Here is a 16,881-nt window from a genome sequence, read left to right on the forward strand (position 1 = left end):
AAAAAAAAAACCCCCATCAAACTAACCTAACCTTCTATATATATACCATAATTTTAGGGTTTTCCCCATTTCTTATACTTTCCAATCCCTCGTCTTTTTTCCTCTTTCTTCTTTCTTCCTTTCCAATTTCTCTTCGCTTACTGAGCCGAGTTTTCGGTTCATCCCACACGAGTGGAACATAAGGTGGTCGAACAAGAGTTGGAACTCGAGAATACCTAATCAGTATTAGTGTGTTGAAGGTATCATCGAGAAGATCTCTAAATTTGACTATGAAGATTGAAGAACTGAAATTCATAGGAATATATTGATCGTTATAGGTTGTCTTATTCTTATTGTTATGGTAGTTCTAAGAAATTGGTTGTACAATTAAGAATATGGATGAATGTAATAGAATGAAAAGTTTCTCAATGTAATGGATAAGATTGACAAATGTTGAAAAGTCATACCAAGTTATACTAAGCTTGACAAACAAAAAATGGGAAATTTTGACAAAGTAACACCTAGTTTCACAAACATAATAACTAGATAATACCAAGTTTTAAAAACTTTGACAAACGCAATTGATAAAATCTGATAGAGTAATACCAAGCTACACAAACATATATATAACAATAATATCAAGTTTTACAAAGTTTGACAAACATAAACAATATACATGCAGAGTTTTACCAAGTTTGACAAAAGGAAATGAGATTTTCAAAAAGTTTCTCATTTTACAAAAAAAAAGTAACATAATTAAATAGATTTGAGATACATAGTTTAACCATATTTCTTGCCTCTTATCACAATATGACTTTTAATTTGAACAGGAAAATGACATTCATTTGCTTTTACTTTCATTTTCATGGTGTGTTTGTCGAGAAGAGTTGATTGGTTATTTATTATTGTTTCTTTTTCAGTTTGTTGTCTTTGATTCCACCATCACCTCCACCATTACCGAATGATGCACTCCATAGAAAAATGTAACAAGTATATCAAATTTAAGCAATCATCATAAAGTTGCACACAATATTACTAAGATATACAGTTAACTCAGTTGAAGTGTTACTAATTTGTACAAGGTTTTACAGTTGAACCAACTTCTTGTAGGTTTTACCATTTTGGGTTCGTCTTATTCAATGGATAATTCGAGGTTCTTAATTTCATTACCTTTTTCTGGAAAAAGATTTAACATGTCTTATGTTACGTTTGAAAAAGAGATCGTTAGGATTGAGAGAAATATTATATCGAATGAAAAAGGGTGTATTGAATTAAAGGTTTTAGGATATTTTGGAATTTTGTTAAAATCTAATGTCATTCAATCAAAGATTTTAAAAACTCTTTCAAAATCAAGTGTTATTCAATATGTGATTTGTGCAAAATCATTAAAATTCACTTACAATCCCTTGTTATTCAATTAAACATTTGTAAAAACTATATCAAATCCCTTGTTATTCAATTGAAAACAACATTTATTAACAAAATTTTGTGATACAGATTTTAGGAGAGTTCATGTTCAATTTTAGTTAAAAATAGTTCTTGAAAAATAACATCTTTGGAGATGTTATTTGAAAATACTTGAAAGTAAATTAATTAATACATTATGAATAACATCTTAAGCTCTCACTTCTCTCATTATCGGTCTCTGAAAACTCTAGAACATTTGCGATTGTTAGATCCGGTGGTGGTTGCGACATCGGCACCATCGTCAGAATCATCTATTGCTTTTGATTTCGTGTAGTTTTAATTTTTGATATGGTGTTTGGCCCCGAGCTTAGTGACTATTGCGGATCTAGTTATGGAATCACATGACCTCTTCATTGAAGTAGATTCACCGGTGCTGTTTCTATGGCTGCATGTGCTTGATCCTTGGATTACGGTCTCGCTTTGTCTGGTTTATGGCTACCGTTAAAATGTTGACAGAAAACCGTTATTTTCCGTTCATCAGTTAACAATTGACTATTTCGTTCTCTATTTCGTGAAGTCAATTATTAGTTGAGGAATAAATATCCACGAACAATACTTGAGTATTACAAGTGCCGATTTTAAATACCTTGGGATTAAAATGCTAATTTTCTCTAGTGGTCATTTGTTTATTTTTATTTAAGTAAAAATTTTAATTAAAAATAGAAAATAAACAAGAATATCTCATATATTAAAACAGAAGTCACAACATTTATTCATGTGTGATTTTTTTTTAAAATGGACCTTCATTAGAAATCAGTTATCATTCATTTATTACTAATAACATGGTTTAATAATATATCACAACTAATATAACAATAACTCCTACAAAACCGGAATGGTAAATATGACTAATTTTTAATCCTTATTAAATGTAAAATCAATTTATAAATAGCCAGGATGTAAACCATTATCAAAACCAGTCTGTAGACCAATACATTATCCTATTGTTATTATTTTGAACATGCAATATAAATCAAATTTCGACTAACCCCTTAGACTGACGACGAACACTATACCAAATGAGTTTAATTAATCGCCATATGTATACTGCGTTTATAAAACAAATTATATACACAAAATCTGAATTACAGACTAACTAATTGCACCGTAATATTTTACAGGCACAATATATTATAGTGTTAAAGTTTTGATGTTTTTAATAGTATCCCAAATTTTTTTTATCTATTACCAATTTAATTTAGTTTTTAACAGTGGGTCTAATTTGATTTAAATTTTATATATATTTCAAATTTAGAAATAAAAAATATGTAAAATAGTACTGTTACATAATTATGTTTTTTAAAAAAAAATTGTTACAAGAATACAAAATTTGAATTTTCTATAATAATAATATCATAAATCACATAAACATATGTATAATAGAGTTGGATAATACATATTACTAAACTAAATTAATTTATTGATAAATTTTGTTTTATAAACTAAAATAATTTAGAATATAAAATAAAACCCGCACAATAGTATAGGATTAAATTTTGAAGAGAGGAGTGTTTGAGCATTTGATAGACAAAGCAGAGATCTTTAAGAGCTACTATGGTTCCTAAGATTAAGATCACATCAATGGCGGTCGCTAAACCTCTCTGCTCAGTCTCTTGCTTACTCCTCTCTTCCTCTCTCGTCTTCGTCGTCTCGCTTCTCTTCTTCTTCTCCAATTCCTTAACATCCGACCAAAATCCGAGGATCTCTCTCGATACCTATCAAACGGGCATCAACGTCTTCGTAGCTGAGCTTCCGAGATCCCTAAACTATGGTCTTCTCGACAAGTACTGGTCCTCTTCCCCAGATTCACGCATACCCAGCGACCCGGATCACCCGACCCGTAAAACCAATTCATCCAAACCCGAGAAATACCCACCGTACCCGGAGAATCCGCTGATTAAGCAGTACAGTGCAGAGTACTGGATCATGGGAGACCTCGAGACTCCACCGGAGAAGCGTACTGGATCTTTCGCCAAAAGGGTTTTCAGCGAATCCGAGGCTGATGTAGTGTTCGTGCCCTTCTTCGCGACTCTAAGCGCGGAGATGGAGCTTGGAAATGGAAAAGGCTCCTCCTTTAGGAAGAAATCTGGAAACGAAGACTATCAGAGACAGAGACAAGTTCTCGACTTTTTGAGGAACACTCAAGCTTGGAAGCGATCCGGTGGACGTGATCACGTCTTTGTTCTAACTGGTAACTTGTTTCGATCTCGATCTGGTACATTACTGTAGGTCTGAGTCTTGTTTTGAGAAACTGCCATGTTTTTGTTGTTAAGATAGAGAATTGAGTAGACCCAGTGTGTCTTGTTGGATTTGGTGTAGAAGCGCTTATATAAAGTGTTTAAATCTGTGGATGGATTTGCTCAGGTTAGTTAAATGTTGAAGCGTTCTTTGGCAGACCCTGTTGCAATGTGGCATGTCCGCCAGGAGATTGCTTTATCCATTCTACTAGTTGTGGATTTTGGAGGATGGTTCAGGCAAGATTCCAAGTCTTTCAACGGTACTAGCTTGCCTGAGAGGATAGAGCATACTCAAGTCTCTGTCATTAAGGATGTGATTGTTCCATACACGCATCTTCTTCCTAGGCTAGATTTGTCTCAGAACAAGAGACGTCACAGCCTACTTTATTTCAAAGGCGCTAAGCACAGACATCGGGTACCCACTTTTGCGAAACACTGTTCTTTACGTTACTTTTTTTTGTTTTTGTTTTTGTTTTATGTATCTAATTTTATATGTTGAAACTTGACAGGGAGGGTTAATAAGAGAAAAACTATGGGACTTGCTGGTGGATGAACACGGCATTGTCATGGAAGAAGGTTTCCCTAATGCAACGGGAAGAGAACAATCGATAAGAGGAATGAGAAACTCAGAGTTTTGCTTGCATCCAGCCGGTGACACTCCCACTTCGTGCCGTCTCTTTGACGCCATACAAAGCCTATGCATCCCTGTGATTGTCAGCGACAACATAGAGCTCCCGTTTGAAGGAATGATAGATTACTCAGAGTTCTCAGTCTTTGTCTCCGTAAGTGATGCATTAAGGCCTAAATGGTTGGCTAATCATCTCAGAAATTTCTCTGAAAGAGACAAGGAAACCTTCAGAAGTAGAATGGCAAAGGGTCAGTCGGTTTTTGTGTATGACAATGGTAAAGCGAATGGTATTGGACCGATTCAACACGATGGTGCGGTGAATCACATATGGAAGAAGGTTCAACAGAAGGTGCCAATGGTGAAGGAAGCAGTGTTTAGGGAGAGGAGAAAACCAGCTGGTACTTCTGTTCCTCTTCGATGTCAATGTATCTAAAATTTGTTTTTACTTCACGATAATACATGCATTCCCTTGTACTCAGAGAATGTATGTATAGGCCCATATCTGAGCCCATTAAAACGGACGTGGTTTAGTTGCTAACCAGCTTAGGTCAATCACTGCATGCATCTGATAAAAACGCAACGTTTTATAAATACGATTATATATATTCCTGGAAAAAAAGAGAAGCAAAGATCTTTGTAATCTGCTTCGTTTATTTGCCGTGTACCGACGATTTGCGATCGATCTGTACTGATTATCGTGACAAGTGATTGATTATGTCGATGCTCGATTCGTTCTTCAATAAAGGTTTCAAAGCTGCAAAATGGTAATTCTCTGATTTCATCTGTTTGTATTTCCTCGCCGATTATCAATCTGGAAAACGAAAGAAGATTCTAATGATTTGGTGAATCTGAATCTGAATATGACAGCAAAACGTTGCTGAAGTTAACGATCCCTCGGATAAAGCTAATCAGGAACCGAAGAGAAGCACAGATTAAGCAAATGCGCCGCGAAATCGCTAAGCTTCTCGAGACTGGTCAAGAAGCCACTGCTCGAATTCGTGTAATCGGTTATTGATTTTTTTAGTGTTAATTCGATTCTTTTATTTTCTCTTTTAACTTTTTTAAGGTTTGTGTTTTTTATAATAAATAGGTTGAGCATATTATAAGGGAAGAGAAGATGTTGGCTGCTCAAGAGATCATAGAGCTCTTCTGTGAGCTCATTGCTGTTCGCCTCCCAATTATTGAGGCTCAAAGGTGTTCTAACTTGAGAAAACTCTCAACTTCAGTTTGCGTCATTACTTTCCTTCCCAGCTGTTTCTGAGTCTTTCTTTCCTTTTTGAAAATATTGTAGGGAATGTCCTCTAGATCTAAAAGAAGCAATCTCAAGTGTATGTTTTGCTGCGCCAAGGTGCTCTGATTTGACAGAGCTGCAGCAGGTTCAGCTACTATTCTTTTCCAAATACGGCAAGGAGTTCGTCGCAGCTGCATCTGAGCTGAAGCCTGATTCTGGTGTCAATCGTAAGGTAACTTGGTAGAGAGAGAGAGAGAGAGAGAGACTAACATGTAGAAATAAGAGAACTGTTTTGTGTTTCTAATTATTTTTCCAATTCAATTTTACAGTTGGTGGAGTTGCTGTCTGTGCGTGCACCTTCCCCAGAAACCAAGCTGAAACTTCTCAAGGAAATTGCACAAGAACATCAACTTGATTGGGACCCTGCTTCTACTGAAACTGATCTCTTCAAATCGCATGAGGATCTCCTTGTTAGTACTTTTTTTTCTCTTTATTATCTCATTCTCTGCCCTGCTGCATATATCTGGTCAGAACATGTCAGTTGCTTTGTTTGTTCTGATCCTTTTTTTTCTTTTTTTCTTGTTTCTTTTCAGGATGGACCAAAGCAATTTGGTGGAGGCTCTAAGGTCCCATTAAAGGAGGAACAAGATAAAGGGTCACATTTGACAATGCTATCTCTTTCACGTCCAGAGGAACAAAGACAATCTGATTCTGATTCAGAGTATGAAGAATTAGACTTTCCCGAGGTTCCAAATGTCTTGCTGCGGCCCACTCCTGCCGCTACCCCTGAAAGTGCAGCGAAACCTGCCGCCACTTGTGAACACACCTCTCTCGACTTGCCCTTTGATTCAGAGAGTGCAGGAGAGGATAATCTGGCTTCCAAAAGAGATGAACATACTGCAAAAGCAAGCAGCACTGTCGTCGAAGGCCAGACGGAATCTGATCCCGTGAAACAGAACAGTTATTCTCCACCACCTGTTGGTGTAGTAGGATCCTTCTCTACAAACGAGAGTGATGCTCCAAAGAAAATATCGGATTTGGACTTGCAGGATGTCCTAACGGCTGCTCAAGCTGCTGCTGATTCAGCAGAACGTGCGGCAGCAGCTGCCCGTTCAGCTGCAAGTCTTGCACAGCTCAGAATCAACGAGCTCACGAAGAAGACGCCTGAACAGTCTCCTGAGAGCCTGATTGAGAACCCTTTCTATTCAAGCCCACCACAACAGACAATGGAAAAGGCGCAATTTGATCATCAGAATTCTTCGGTCAGCAGCTACGGAGATCACACTGAGTTCCAAAAGGAAGAGTCTTCATCACTTTTCAGCCACCAAACAGAGAGACTCCCCTCAATGGAAAAACCACAATTTGATCACCAAAACTCACCTGCCAGCAGCTATGGAGATCTTACTGATTTCCAACTAGGTGACTATTCATCACCTTTTAACCATGACCGAAACAACCACCACCAAGCAGGGAGACTCCCTTCATTTGAAAAAACTCGTTTTGATCATCTGAATTCATCAGTCAGCAGCTATGGCGATGTTACAGAGCTCCAGAGACCCGAGAACTCGTCATTTGACAGACTCACCCCTGGCCAGGACCACCAGCAAATGAGACTACCTTCGAGGGAAGATGATCCATATTACTCATACCCTAATCTGTTCACATCGCAGAATCTTGACCGCTCACCCGGCTCTCGTTCATTTTCGGACACTTCAAAACCTGCCCATGATTCTTGACTCTAGCCTGCAAATGCTTGGTGTTTATTTACATTTATGATGTTCCTTATCTTGTGGAACAAAGACCTAAAAACGCTTTTCAAACGCTGCTCTTCCTTCCTCTTTTCTTTTTGTTTGTGTGGAGAATTTGTATTATGTATAGAAACTTGGTGTGATTGATTACGTTTAAATAAAGGCCTTTGTTTGCTCAAGAAATGAATTAGAAAAGAAGCAGCAGGTATGATCGACAGGAATTCGTGAAAAGAAGCAGCAGGTACGATCGACAATCATATACTCTATTTTTGCATAACCTGTGGATGACCATTTTACACTTTATCCTCCTCCACTCGGATTGAAAACAAGCCATCACTAAGTTTTGTGATGGTGGAGAAAAACTAGAGGGCATACCAGTAGTCACCGTCGTAAAGACAGAGTTTACCGGAGCTCAGCCTGGAGCTACTTCGACAGAAATAGGAATACAAGAGTTGAATATCTAGCTTGTGGCTTTTGATTCTGGAATATGTGAATATCGAAAACCAAGGAGATACGCAAACAAAACGCATTTAACAATCAGCAGAAATGAAACTCTTCTAATCAAGAATTAACACTCTTTACTCTTTCAAACTCTGTACATATTCAAAGACTCGTATATATTAGAATAGGTCAATATTCCAATGACCACTGATGTGGATCATGGTTTCTTCTAGCTCACATGTAACTAAGAATCTGGTTTAAGAAACCACCTTTCACGAGAAGACGGGCCTCCCCGAGGCTTGAACAGTGGCCATTAACACCCAGAAGATGGCACACAAGGCACCCACAGTTGATAAGAGTAAAAACCATCTGTTTCTGCTACGTTTCTTTGTCATTACGGCAGTAGTCACTGGCGTTCCATTTGCTATTCCACTGAACTTGATACGGGTAAAGCTAGACATACGCACAAAGGTCCGGTTAATAGGACCCTCACACGCAGAGGCTGGCGTTGAAGGTATTGAATCCATGAATGCCCACAGAGCCGATGAGAATGGGCTCGTTCCACCACCACCATTTACACCTTCTTGGTCTTGGGCATTTACAAGATTTGTGGAACCGGGCTCCACACCTAAGCAAATAGTGTTCACAAAGTATCAACGGAAAGGTTTGTGCGCTATTGCGTTTAAAGAACATATGAATGACAAGCAACAAAAAAGATGACATCATATATACACATACAAATGTCGTCGTTCAAGTCTAAGACAAATACATCTGTGCTTAGTGGGAAATTGTAAGTTAACAGACAGCTTAGGTGAAAGCTTTGAGATAAGCATGAGTTTTAAGTACCTGATGAAGGTGAAGCAAATGCTCCAGAAATAACAGACTGCGGTTGATCAAAGAGGAAAGCCTGATTATCATCTTCAAGCCACAGGTCATCACTGAACTGATTGAGATTTGGACTAGGATCCATGATGTTGTTTAGCTTGTTCTCAATGGTCTGGTCCTGGAACAGTTGATAAGGGAATGGATGTTCCTGGTCGGATGTGTTGTCGGCAAAATTACTCAACGGATCTGCAGAAGTTCCCTGAAGAATAGGTTCCATATCCAAAGACATGGAAACGTCATGGAACAATTGGTCAAAGTCATTAAAGTCTCCATATTCACCAGGGTTCAAGAGCTGTGCAGGGTTCTCAGCTGAAGAAGCTCCGTGTTCAGGGGTCAGAAGGTCATCCATTTCAATGTAATCCTTCTCAAACACCAAAACAGAGTTATTGGGAGCTGACGTGACGTCAATAGACTCATAACTCGAGGGCATGTCGTTTGGCAAGAAGTCTCCAGTTTCCTGAGGTTTAAGGAAGTCTCTAGCAGAATTATTCACCAAAGTGCTCTGCAGCTCTTCTTCTCTGTTAACCTGCGAGTTACAATTATCTTCTGTAGTAAGTAAAGGAAACACGTGAAATAGGGCCAAACCATGTTAATCATATTAAAAGAGAGAAGAAGCTAACCTGGGGAATACTAGTAAATGTTTGAGGAACCCCAGGTGCATATGGGATTCCACTGAGAATCTCCTCGAGATCATCTAACTGAACATTTACAGGGTCGAAAAGGCTAACATTATCCTCATAACGAACCACAGGTACATCAATATCATCATCAGCCCATTCTTCTTCTTGGAAAGGAGCACCATACTCCTCACCGTTTTTGGGACCAGCCCCACTTTTCTTGAACAGCTTATAAAGTGCATAGTATTCCTGAAGCAAAAAAAAAAAGAAAGAAAAAAAAAACAATTAATCAAGAACAAACAAAAGAAAGAGACCATTTGAACAATCACTGTAGTGTTAGTGTAGTAAAAATACCTTGGCGTTCTTACATCTCCCGAGTTCATCTTCATCCATGGTGTACTCATGCATCACCCAATCAGTTCGCTGACCGTTAGGAGTACGGCCTCTATAGAAAACAAGGGTCTTTTTGAGTCCTACTGATCTAGAGTTGTAGGATATGACTCGAACCTTTCCAGTAGCTTTCCAATACCCAGTTGCAGTGCACCTACCAGACCTAGCTGCGTTTGGATACTTCCTGCTCCTTGGAGTGAAGTAGAACCACTGTCGATCTCCCGTCTTCAACACCGATTGACCTGTCTCACCAAAAAAGCATATTAAATTTCAATTAAAACATACAAAAATCCATCTCAAATCATTTCGGGAGCACACAACAAAATCAAGATCAGATGGACCTTACCAGGCAATTCTTCGGGATCCAACTTGTAAACATCAACGACGCCGATGGCGTTGACTCTGAGCTTTCTCTTACAGATCTTCCTCTTGAGATAATACATGACCAGCTCCTCATCAGTCGGATGAAATCGAAACCCTGGTGCACTGAATTTACCACCTTTTAAGCACGAATCCGCCATCTACGTAACAATCTAAGCAAATCCCTCGAAGAAAATGAAGCCGATTGGGTCAACGAGAGAAAACCCCAGATCACTACTCTCTTCGTCTCGCAAGATTCTATTTGCTACTGAATGTCTATCTCTTCGCAGCCGTTTCGATCAATTGGACTAGCCACAACCATACGGGCCTCCAAATACGCTTGTTCTAGCCTATTAAATCGATGGGCCCCCGTAATTCATTTCAAATTTTTTCATATAAATTAGTATTTTACCCCGTACGGAAAAGAAAATGAATCATTTCGTCATTTAATTTAGAATCCTATTTTTATCTACTTTTATATATATATATATATATATATATAATATATTGTCATTTAAATTTTGAACTTATTCTTATTTATATCATTTCACATACATGATTGCTCAACCTTATAACATACTTAATATGAATGGTGACCAAAGAATGAAGAGGAACAATGCATTCTTTAATATTCCTAAATCTTTTTTACATTTCATAAGAAATAATTTTTCCTTTTCATTCATTCCCATTTTTTACTGTAGAGAAATATTGAACCAGTGATAATTACCAGTTAGACCCTTAATATTAACCATTGAACTTAATGTAAACCGACTTTTCATTAACAAAACTTTGGTTATCATATACAAATAAATAACTTATTCATATCACTTGCATGTTTCCTCTCCAAATTAAAACTTTTTATGGGTTTTTCCGACGGGTATTGTTTTTTGTTGGATCCAATTCCAGGTCACTATTTGTCGTTATAGGCTATTGATCCACTGAATTACATGAAATGATCAATATAAGAAAAAATTATAGTTTTGCAAGATTTATGGTTCTACTCCATGATAAGATCATGGCCAAGGATGAGATAGGGATGTGACATAGTATTTCTCCTGCATTAGTGGGAAGTTTCCATTTGTTATACAAGTTATGTTAGTTGGAAGTTATTTGGTGAATCTACATGTGCATTTAAGTAATGTTGTTTTATGGAAAGAGATGAAAAGAAAATTCTTAAGACTTTGGGATCTAACATTTGGTATCAGAGCAAATCTCTTGGCTTTGAAGAAGGGTCTTAATTGGCATCAAAGCAAATTTTGGTTTTGATCGGGACCACATTTGTGGTATCAAAACCATACATCACAAAACATGAATGCAGAGATACTCTTCTTCATGAACCATCAACGGAGGTCTTTCATGAGATACATGAAGAGCTGAAAAAGATGGCGCAATTTTGGGAGGATCAGGCATCAACTTGGCGTAATAAGATTGAGACGTGGAAGACAAAGATGAGCACTCGTGATGGAAGAGCCAATGGTGATGCTGCATCTCAACCGGCTACGATCATGGAGGTTGTAACTGATCTGCAGGTTCCGGTAGAATCCATGGAGCTCTACGACGAGGTCGATGGACCTCCAATATTTGATGTCTATGACGAGGAAGAGCAAATATATAACAATGTGGTTCCGTTCTCCCACATATATGGTGATGGAGACGTGGCGGTTCTAGGCTGTGAGTATTTTGAAAAAAAATATTCAAGCCATGGATTCAAAGATTGCTGAAGACATCTGTTCATTCAGTTGTGTTATGCAAGAATCAAGCTTTGCTCATTCACCAAGGAGCAACGAGTTCTTCAAAGAATTCATTGATGTGTCCCATATTGAAGCAGTTATCACACGGCTTTGGATACGACGTGTTGCGCCCAAAACATATGTGCCCTCTATTTCTGCTCCGACGCATCCAAACCACATCCATGAACTATTGACCTCAACACCAAAGAAGCTCAACGAAGAACATCCAGTTTCCGATAGACCGCCGCCGTTACGTGATAAGAAGTTTGAGCATTATGATGTTGCTATGGAGAAGAAACAACATGTTTCTAAAAGCTTTTCATGTTGTGCTGAACCTTGAGGACAAGGTTCTTTGGAGGATGGAGTATTGATAAGATCATGGCCAAGGATGGGATAGGGATGTGGCATAGTGTTTCTCCTACATCAGTGGGAAGTTTCCAATTGTTATATATAGGGTTGTTAGATTTAGGGTTGGTCCAGCTCATCCAAATAATTCAAGAGCCCTAGCCTTAATGCATTACTCTTAAATTATTTAGGGCCAATTTAGGGCTGGACTTAAGAAGTAAAGGGTTTTAACACGGTTGACCATATTAGATAATTTTTGTTTTTTTTTGTTAAATAATAATGTTTTGATGTAGAGTTAAAACTTCAAAAAAGAATCTTTCTTCCAAATCCGTAATATTGAGTTATTCGCTAAAATTGCAAAAAAGAAAATTATATCAAAATTTCAAAAATGAGTTTTTCGTCAAAATTGCAAAAAATCGAGATTTCTCGCTAAAATTAGAAAATCAAGTTTTCTCGCCAAAATAAAAAAAATCTAGTTTTTCCGCCAAAATCAAAAATCGAGTTTTCCCGCCAAAATTGGAAAATCGAGTTTTCCCATAAAAACCGGGAAATCGAGACCGGGAAATCGAGTTTTCCCGCTAAAGCAGTTAAATTGAGTTTTCCCGCCAAAACCGGGAAATCGAGTTTTCCTGCCAAAACCGGGAAATCGAGTTTTCCTGCCAAAACCGGGAAATCGAGCTTTCCCATCAAAACAGTAAAATCGAGATTCCCGTCAAAACCGGAAAATCAAGTTTTTTCCGCTAAAATCAAGTTTTTCCGCTAAAACCGAAAAATCAAGTTTTCACGCCAAAACGCATAATACATTATGTTAGTTGGAAGTTATTTGGTGAATCTCTATGTGTATATAAGAAATGTTTGTCTTATGGAAAGAGACGAAAAGAAAATTGCAGTAAGAGTATTCTTAAGTCTTTGGGACCTGACACTCCGACTAATCTGTGACTGTCTCGTGTAGCTGATTTCAACGCGAGTCCTAGCAAAAAGGTTTCCATTAACCAAAACCTATTCAAAAGGTATCCTCTTTCTTCTTAGCTACTTCTGGAGTGATGACTTTCAATGTGTTTGCAGGTTTTTCTAATATCAATTGCAGCCTGAATCGTGTGGTTATATTTAATCCAAATTGAAATTTGTCTCATCACTTGCAAGCCAAGATAGGCCATTTTGGTATGGGCAGAAACATCATGTGGTGGTATTTCGTTTGTTGGCTGATGGTTCCCTTGATGAACTATTTTATACAAAACAAGTACGCAAACAACAATTTCAGAACATTTCAGCTGAAAGGAAGATGGATACGAGGTACTTTGAATGTGGCCAGGTAACATAAAAATATACTATTTAAATTGGGTTAGTTTCACTGAAGATGCTCTCCCTTCAAATATTCTGGTTCGTCTTATGATCAGGATTGAAAAGAGATTCAAGGCGAGTAATTTGAAATTTCAAATCTTATCTCTTTGATAAGCTCTTCACTAGCGAGATTATAGAATTGTGTAAGGATAGTAGCATTCATGAGGATTAGATTTGAGATATGTGTTTCAGATGATGATGAAGAATTTGTGTGCTCATGTGAAATGGAAACAAATGAACGTATCCTTGGAGACTTGTCTAAGAATAAGTCTGATCTGTACGTTTCTCTGCTTGAATATATTTCATGGTTTAGTCTTATAAATCCTTGCTCAGGCTTATGTGACTATGATGAGGCAATGAAGATATCATCAACGGTGGAAGGACATAAACAACAACATCTCAGAGTATCAATGGAGAGAGTAACATCAATGAGAACTTACAGTGTGCGGATCAAAAGAAAAACAAGAACGTAAAAGGTCGTAGTGAAGAGGAGGGTATGTCTTTTTCCAAACAGGGAACAAAAAAGAGAAAAGTAAGCCGAGTTTAAAGGCATGGAGATATTCGAGTTTTGTAGATGGGTATTGCAGCTTCTCCATATGACAGAGAAGCTACTTCAAGAATTTTCTGATAAGAGTCGAGTGAAAGGTTTGGATGTTGATGCCCTTTACATTTACACGTCCAAGTGTACCAAGCAGCAAAACAGAGACGGAGGACATATCATTCTCATGGAAATCAATCGTATGTTCTTCTTTATGCCACATTGAGTTGATTTTGTCTAGAAAACGAAGAGCTTGTGGAGAAAGAGGTAATTTATTCACCTCAATGGGCTATGTAATCTTGATTTTCACCACCATCACTGATCTTCTTCTACAACCACATTTGTGTTATATATTCTGCAGCCTGAGAGTCATTTGGCAGCCAAGTCAAAGAAAGGAACTTTTTCTTGAGCATGTAGACAGTAATTTTCGTGGTCATTTGTGTTACAAAGGCTTTACACAGGTGATTCATCTGGGGGAAGATGTAAATCGATGTTCGTTTTGTGCATTATAATGCTACATCCACATGGATCACCCAGCTGAATTTTTAAAAACTCATCTCAGATTCTCACTCAAATGAAGGTGAATCTTGATGGTGCATCTGGATGCAGATGCATCTAATTCAGTCCTAAATGATAAATGACAAAAATGACGTTTTAAAATCAAAATATTATTTTCTAACCGTAAATTCTATTTTTTGCATATACATTTTTCCGCCAGAACCGACAAATTTATTTTCCCGCAAAAACTGAAAAACACACTTTCCCGCCAAAAGCGCAAAATGTGTTTTTTCCGCAAAAAACGTAAAACACACATTTCCATAAGAACACACTTTCTCGCCGAAACCGGAAAAACGCATTTTCCCGCCAAAACTGGAAAACACATTTTTCCGCCAAAACTGGAAAATGCATTCTCCCGCCAATACTGGAAAAACGTATTTTCCCGCCAAAACTAGAAAACATACATTTTCCCGCCGAGACCGCAAAAAAAAATTTCCACAAAAAACGCAAAAATGCACTTTTCCCACCAAAAACGCAAAAATGCACATTTTCCGCTAAAACCGCAAAAATGCATTTTCCCTTCAAAATAGCGAAAAAAATTTTCCCGTCAAACCCACAAAAACGCATTTTTTCGTCAAAAACACATTTTCCGCAAAAACCGCAAAACGTATTTTTCGTCCAAAACCACAAAAATGCACTTTTCGTCAAAAACACATTTTTCTCAAAAACCGCAACAATATTTTCCGCCAAAACCGTAAAAATGTTATTTTTCCTCCAAAAAATAAAAAAAAATATTTTAGTCATTTATTAACAAGTCCACCTGGATGCATATGCAAGTTAAAAAATGAAAAGCAAACGAAAATGAAGAAACGAACAACACCCAGATAAAGCATCTGGATAAAACATCTAGATGGACCATCTGGATGCATCTTCCAGATGTACAAACGAACATGGCCTAAGATAAATAGCCAAAACTGTAAAGGCATTGAATGTTTTTTGGATTACCCAAGCTTTGATCTGTTATGTTTTTGAGATTAAGTAACATATACTCCCACTGTTTCATATTAAATGTCACTTTAGATTTGTGCACACAGATTAAATAAATATTTAATTTTGCATATTTTCTATATGAAAACATCATTACTCATACACCTAACCATATTTCAACCGATAGAAAAATAAACTGGAAAATAAAGTTAATAAATTCTGCATTAAAATGCTAAAACGACATTTTTTTTGTAACGAAACATTTTTTCTACAACAACACTTAATATGAAACGAAGGGAGTAGAAAACTTGATATTATGTGAATCTGAATTGTATTAATGCATACTAATTTAGTATTTTTATTAAACAAAATAAAATTAATAATCAGTTCATATTGTTCATTGATAGTTCTCTATCTTTGAAAAATATACAATTTAATTAATTCTGACTCGTTCTTTAAAAACATACAATATTAATTTATAGTTTTTTTTTTATGTTTAGTCATAGATATTATATAGTTGTATATGTTTAATTTTAACATTTATAGACCATTCTACTTTTTATTTAAACATAGTAAATACTTTAATGTGAGTTTTGGCGATAGTTAGAAAGCATTGATATTCTCGTAAATTATAGGGAGTAGCAATTTTAGTTTTACAAAATATTTTATTTTAATAAGATAGACAAAGTATTCTGTTTTTGTTAGGTATTAAATTTAATATTTTTAGTATGACGTTTATGTTTAAATTTCTATACGAAATTATGTTTAAATTTAATAAAAGTAATTCTAACTAATTTTAATAAATATATAAACTTTAAAAATTTAATTGTATCGGTAAAATATAAAGAATAATGCATAAAATAAAGAAAATAAAGTATTATTAAACAAAATTTAAGTTAAATATACACGAACTACATAAATTTAGAAATCATTATTTCATATTTTGGAAACGTTTCTCTATTTAATTATTTCAAATTATAATGTTTTTGTACAAAATATTGTAAAATAGAATTATATCTATTAATATATATGGAATATTAATTACTTATAATAACATAAACAACCATATATTACCTAGGTCAAACAAGATACAAAACAACAATGTTACACATTTATATAATATAAAACATCAAGTGGCATAGAATATTTTAATAATTTTGTCAATAAACCAAATATGCGTAATTATAAACAACGAAAATATTCGCACAGACGCACAGGTGAACTCTAGTTTATTATGTTAAAAGAATGTGATTTGTAGCCAATTTTATTTCCTTATTCATGCTAATAACATTCTCCTCTAATTCTTTTCGGACCAACGAAGTGATTAATAGTATTCTACTGAAATTCACTTTACATTTTTAATACAATTAACTAGGATGTGCATGTGAGTTTATTTTGTAAATACTATAAACTAGATTTCGAACCACGCAGGTGCTTGTTTTTCAATTTTATGTAGATA

At 36.3% G+C, this 16,881-nt stretch overlaps 3 protein-coding genes across 3 annotated transcripts; 2 read left to right on the forward strand and 1 right to left on the reverse strand.

Moving 5' to 3' along the window:
• The first annotated feature begins 2,919 nt into the window (after positions 1-2,919).
• Positions 2,920-5,073, forward strand: LOC106311610 (probable arabinosyltransferase ARAD2). The gene is made up of 3 exons (XM_013748838.1): positions 2,920-3,637; positions 3,842-4,098; positions 4,193-5,073. The coding sequence occupies exons 1-3, from the start codon at positions 3,001-3,003 to the stop codon at positions 4,742-4,744; spliced, it is 1,446 nt and encodes a 481-aa protein (XP_013604292.1). The 5' UTR covers positions 2,920-3,000; the 3' UTR covers positions 4,745-5,073.
• LOC106311609 lies at positions 4,877-7,471 on the forward strand. Its single transcript, XM_013748837.1, has 6 exons — positions 4,877-5,075; positions 5,179-5,311; positions 5,402-5,505; positions 5,603-5,774; positions 5,872-6,012; positions 6,136-7,471. The coding sequence occupies exons 1-6, from the start codon at positions 5,026-5,028 to the stop codon at positions 7,276-7,278; spliced, it is 1,743 nt and encodes a 580-aa protein (XP_013604291.1). The 5' UTR covers positions 4,877-5,025; the 3' UTR covers positions 7,279-7,471.
• A 363-nt stretch (positions 7,472-7,834) lies between these two features.
• Positions 7,835-10,286, reverse strand: LOC106311611 (NAC domain-containing protein 17-like). The gene is made up of 5 exons (XM_013748839.1): positions 9,970-10,286; positions 9,588-9,865; positions 9,237-9,482; positions 8,578-9,142; positions 7,835-8,359 (listed from the first exon to the last, which is right to left on the reverse strand). The coding sequence occupies exons 1-5, from the start codon at positions 10,142-10,144 to the stop codon at positions 8,004-8,006; spliced, it is 1,620 nt and encodes a 539-aa protein (XP_013604293.1). The 5' UTR covers positions 10,145-10,286; the 3' UTR covers positions 7,835-8,003.
• Between the last annotated feature and the right edge of the window lie 6,595 nt (positions 10,287-16,881).

The sequence above is a fragment of the Brassica oleracea genome, chromosome C8 (assembly GCF_000695525.1).
Source record: "Brassica oleracea var. oleracea cultivar TO1000 chromosome C8, BOL, whole genome shotgun sequence".
NCBI lineage: Eukaryota > Viridiplantae > Streptophyta > Magnoliopsida > Brassicales > Brassicaceae > Brassica > Brassica oleracea.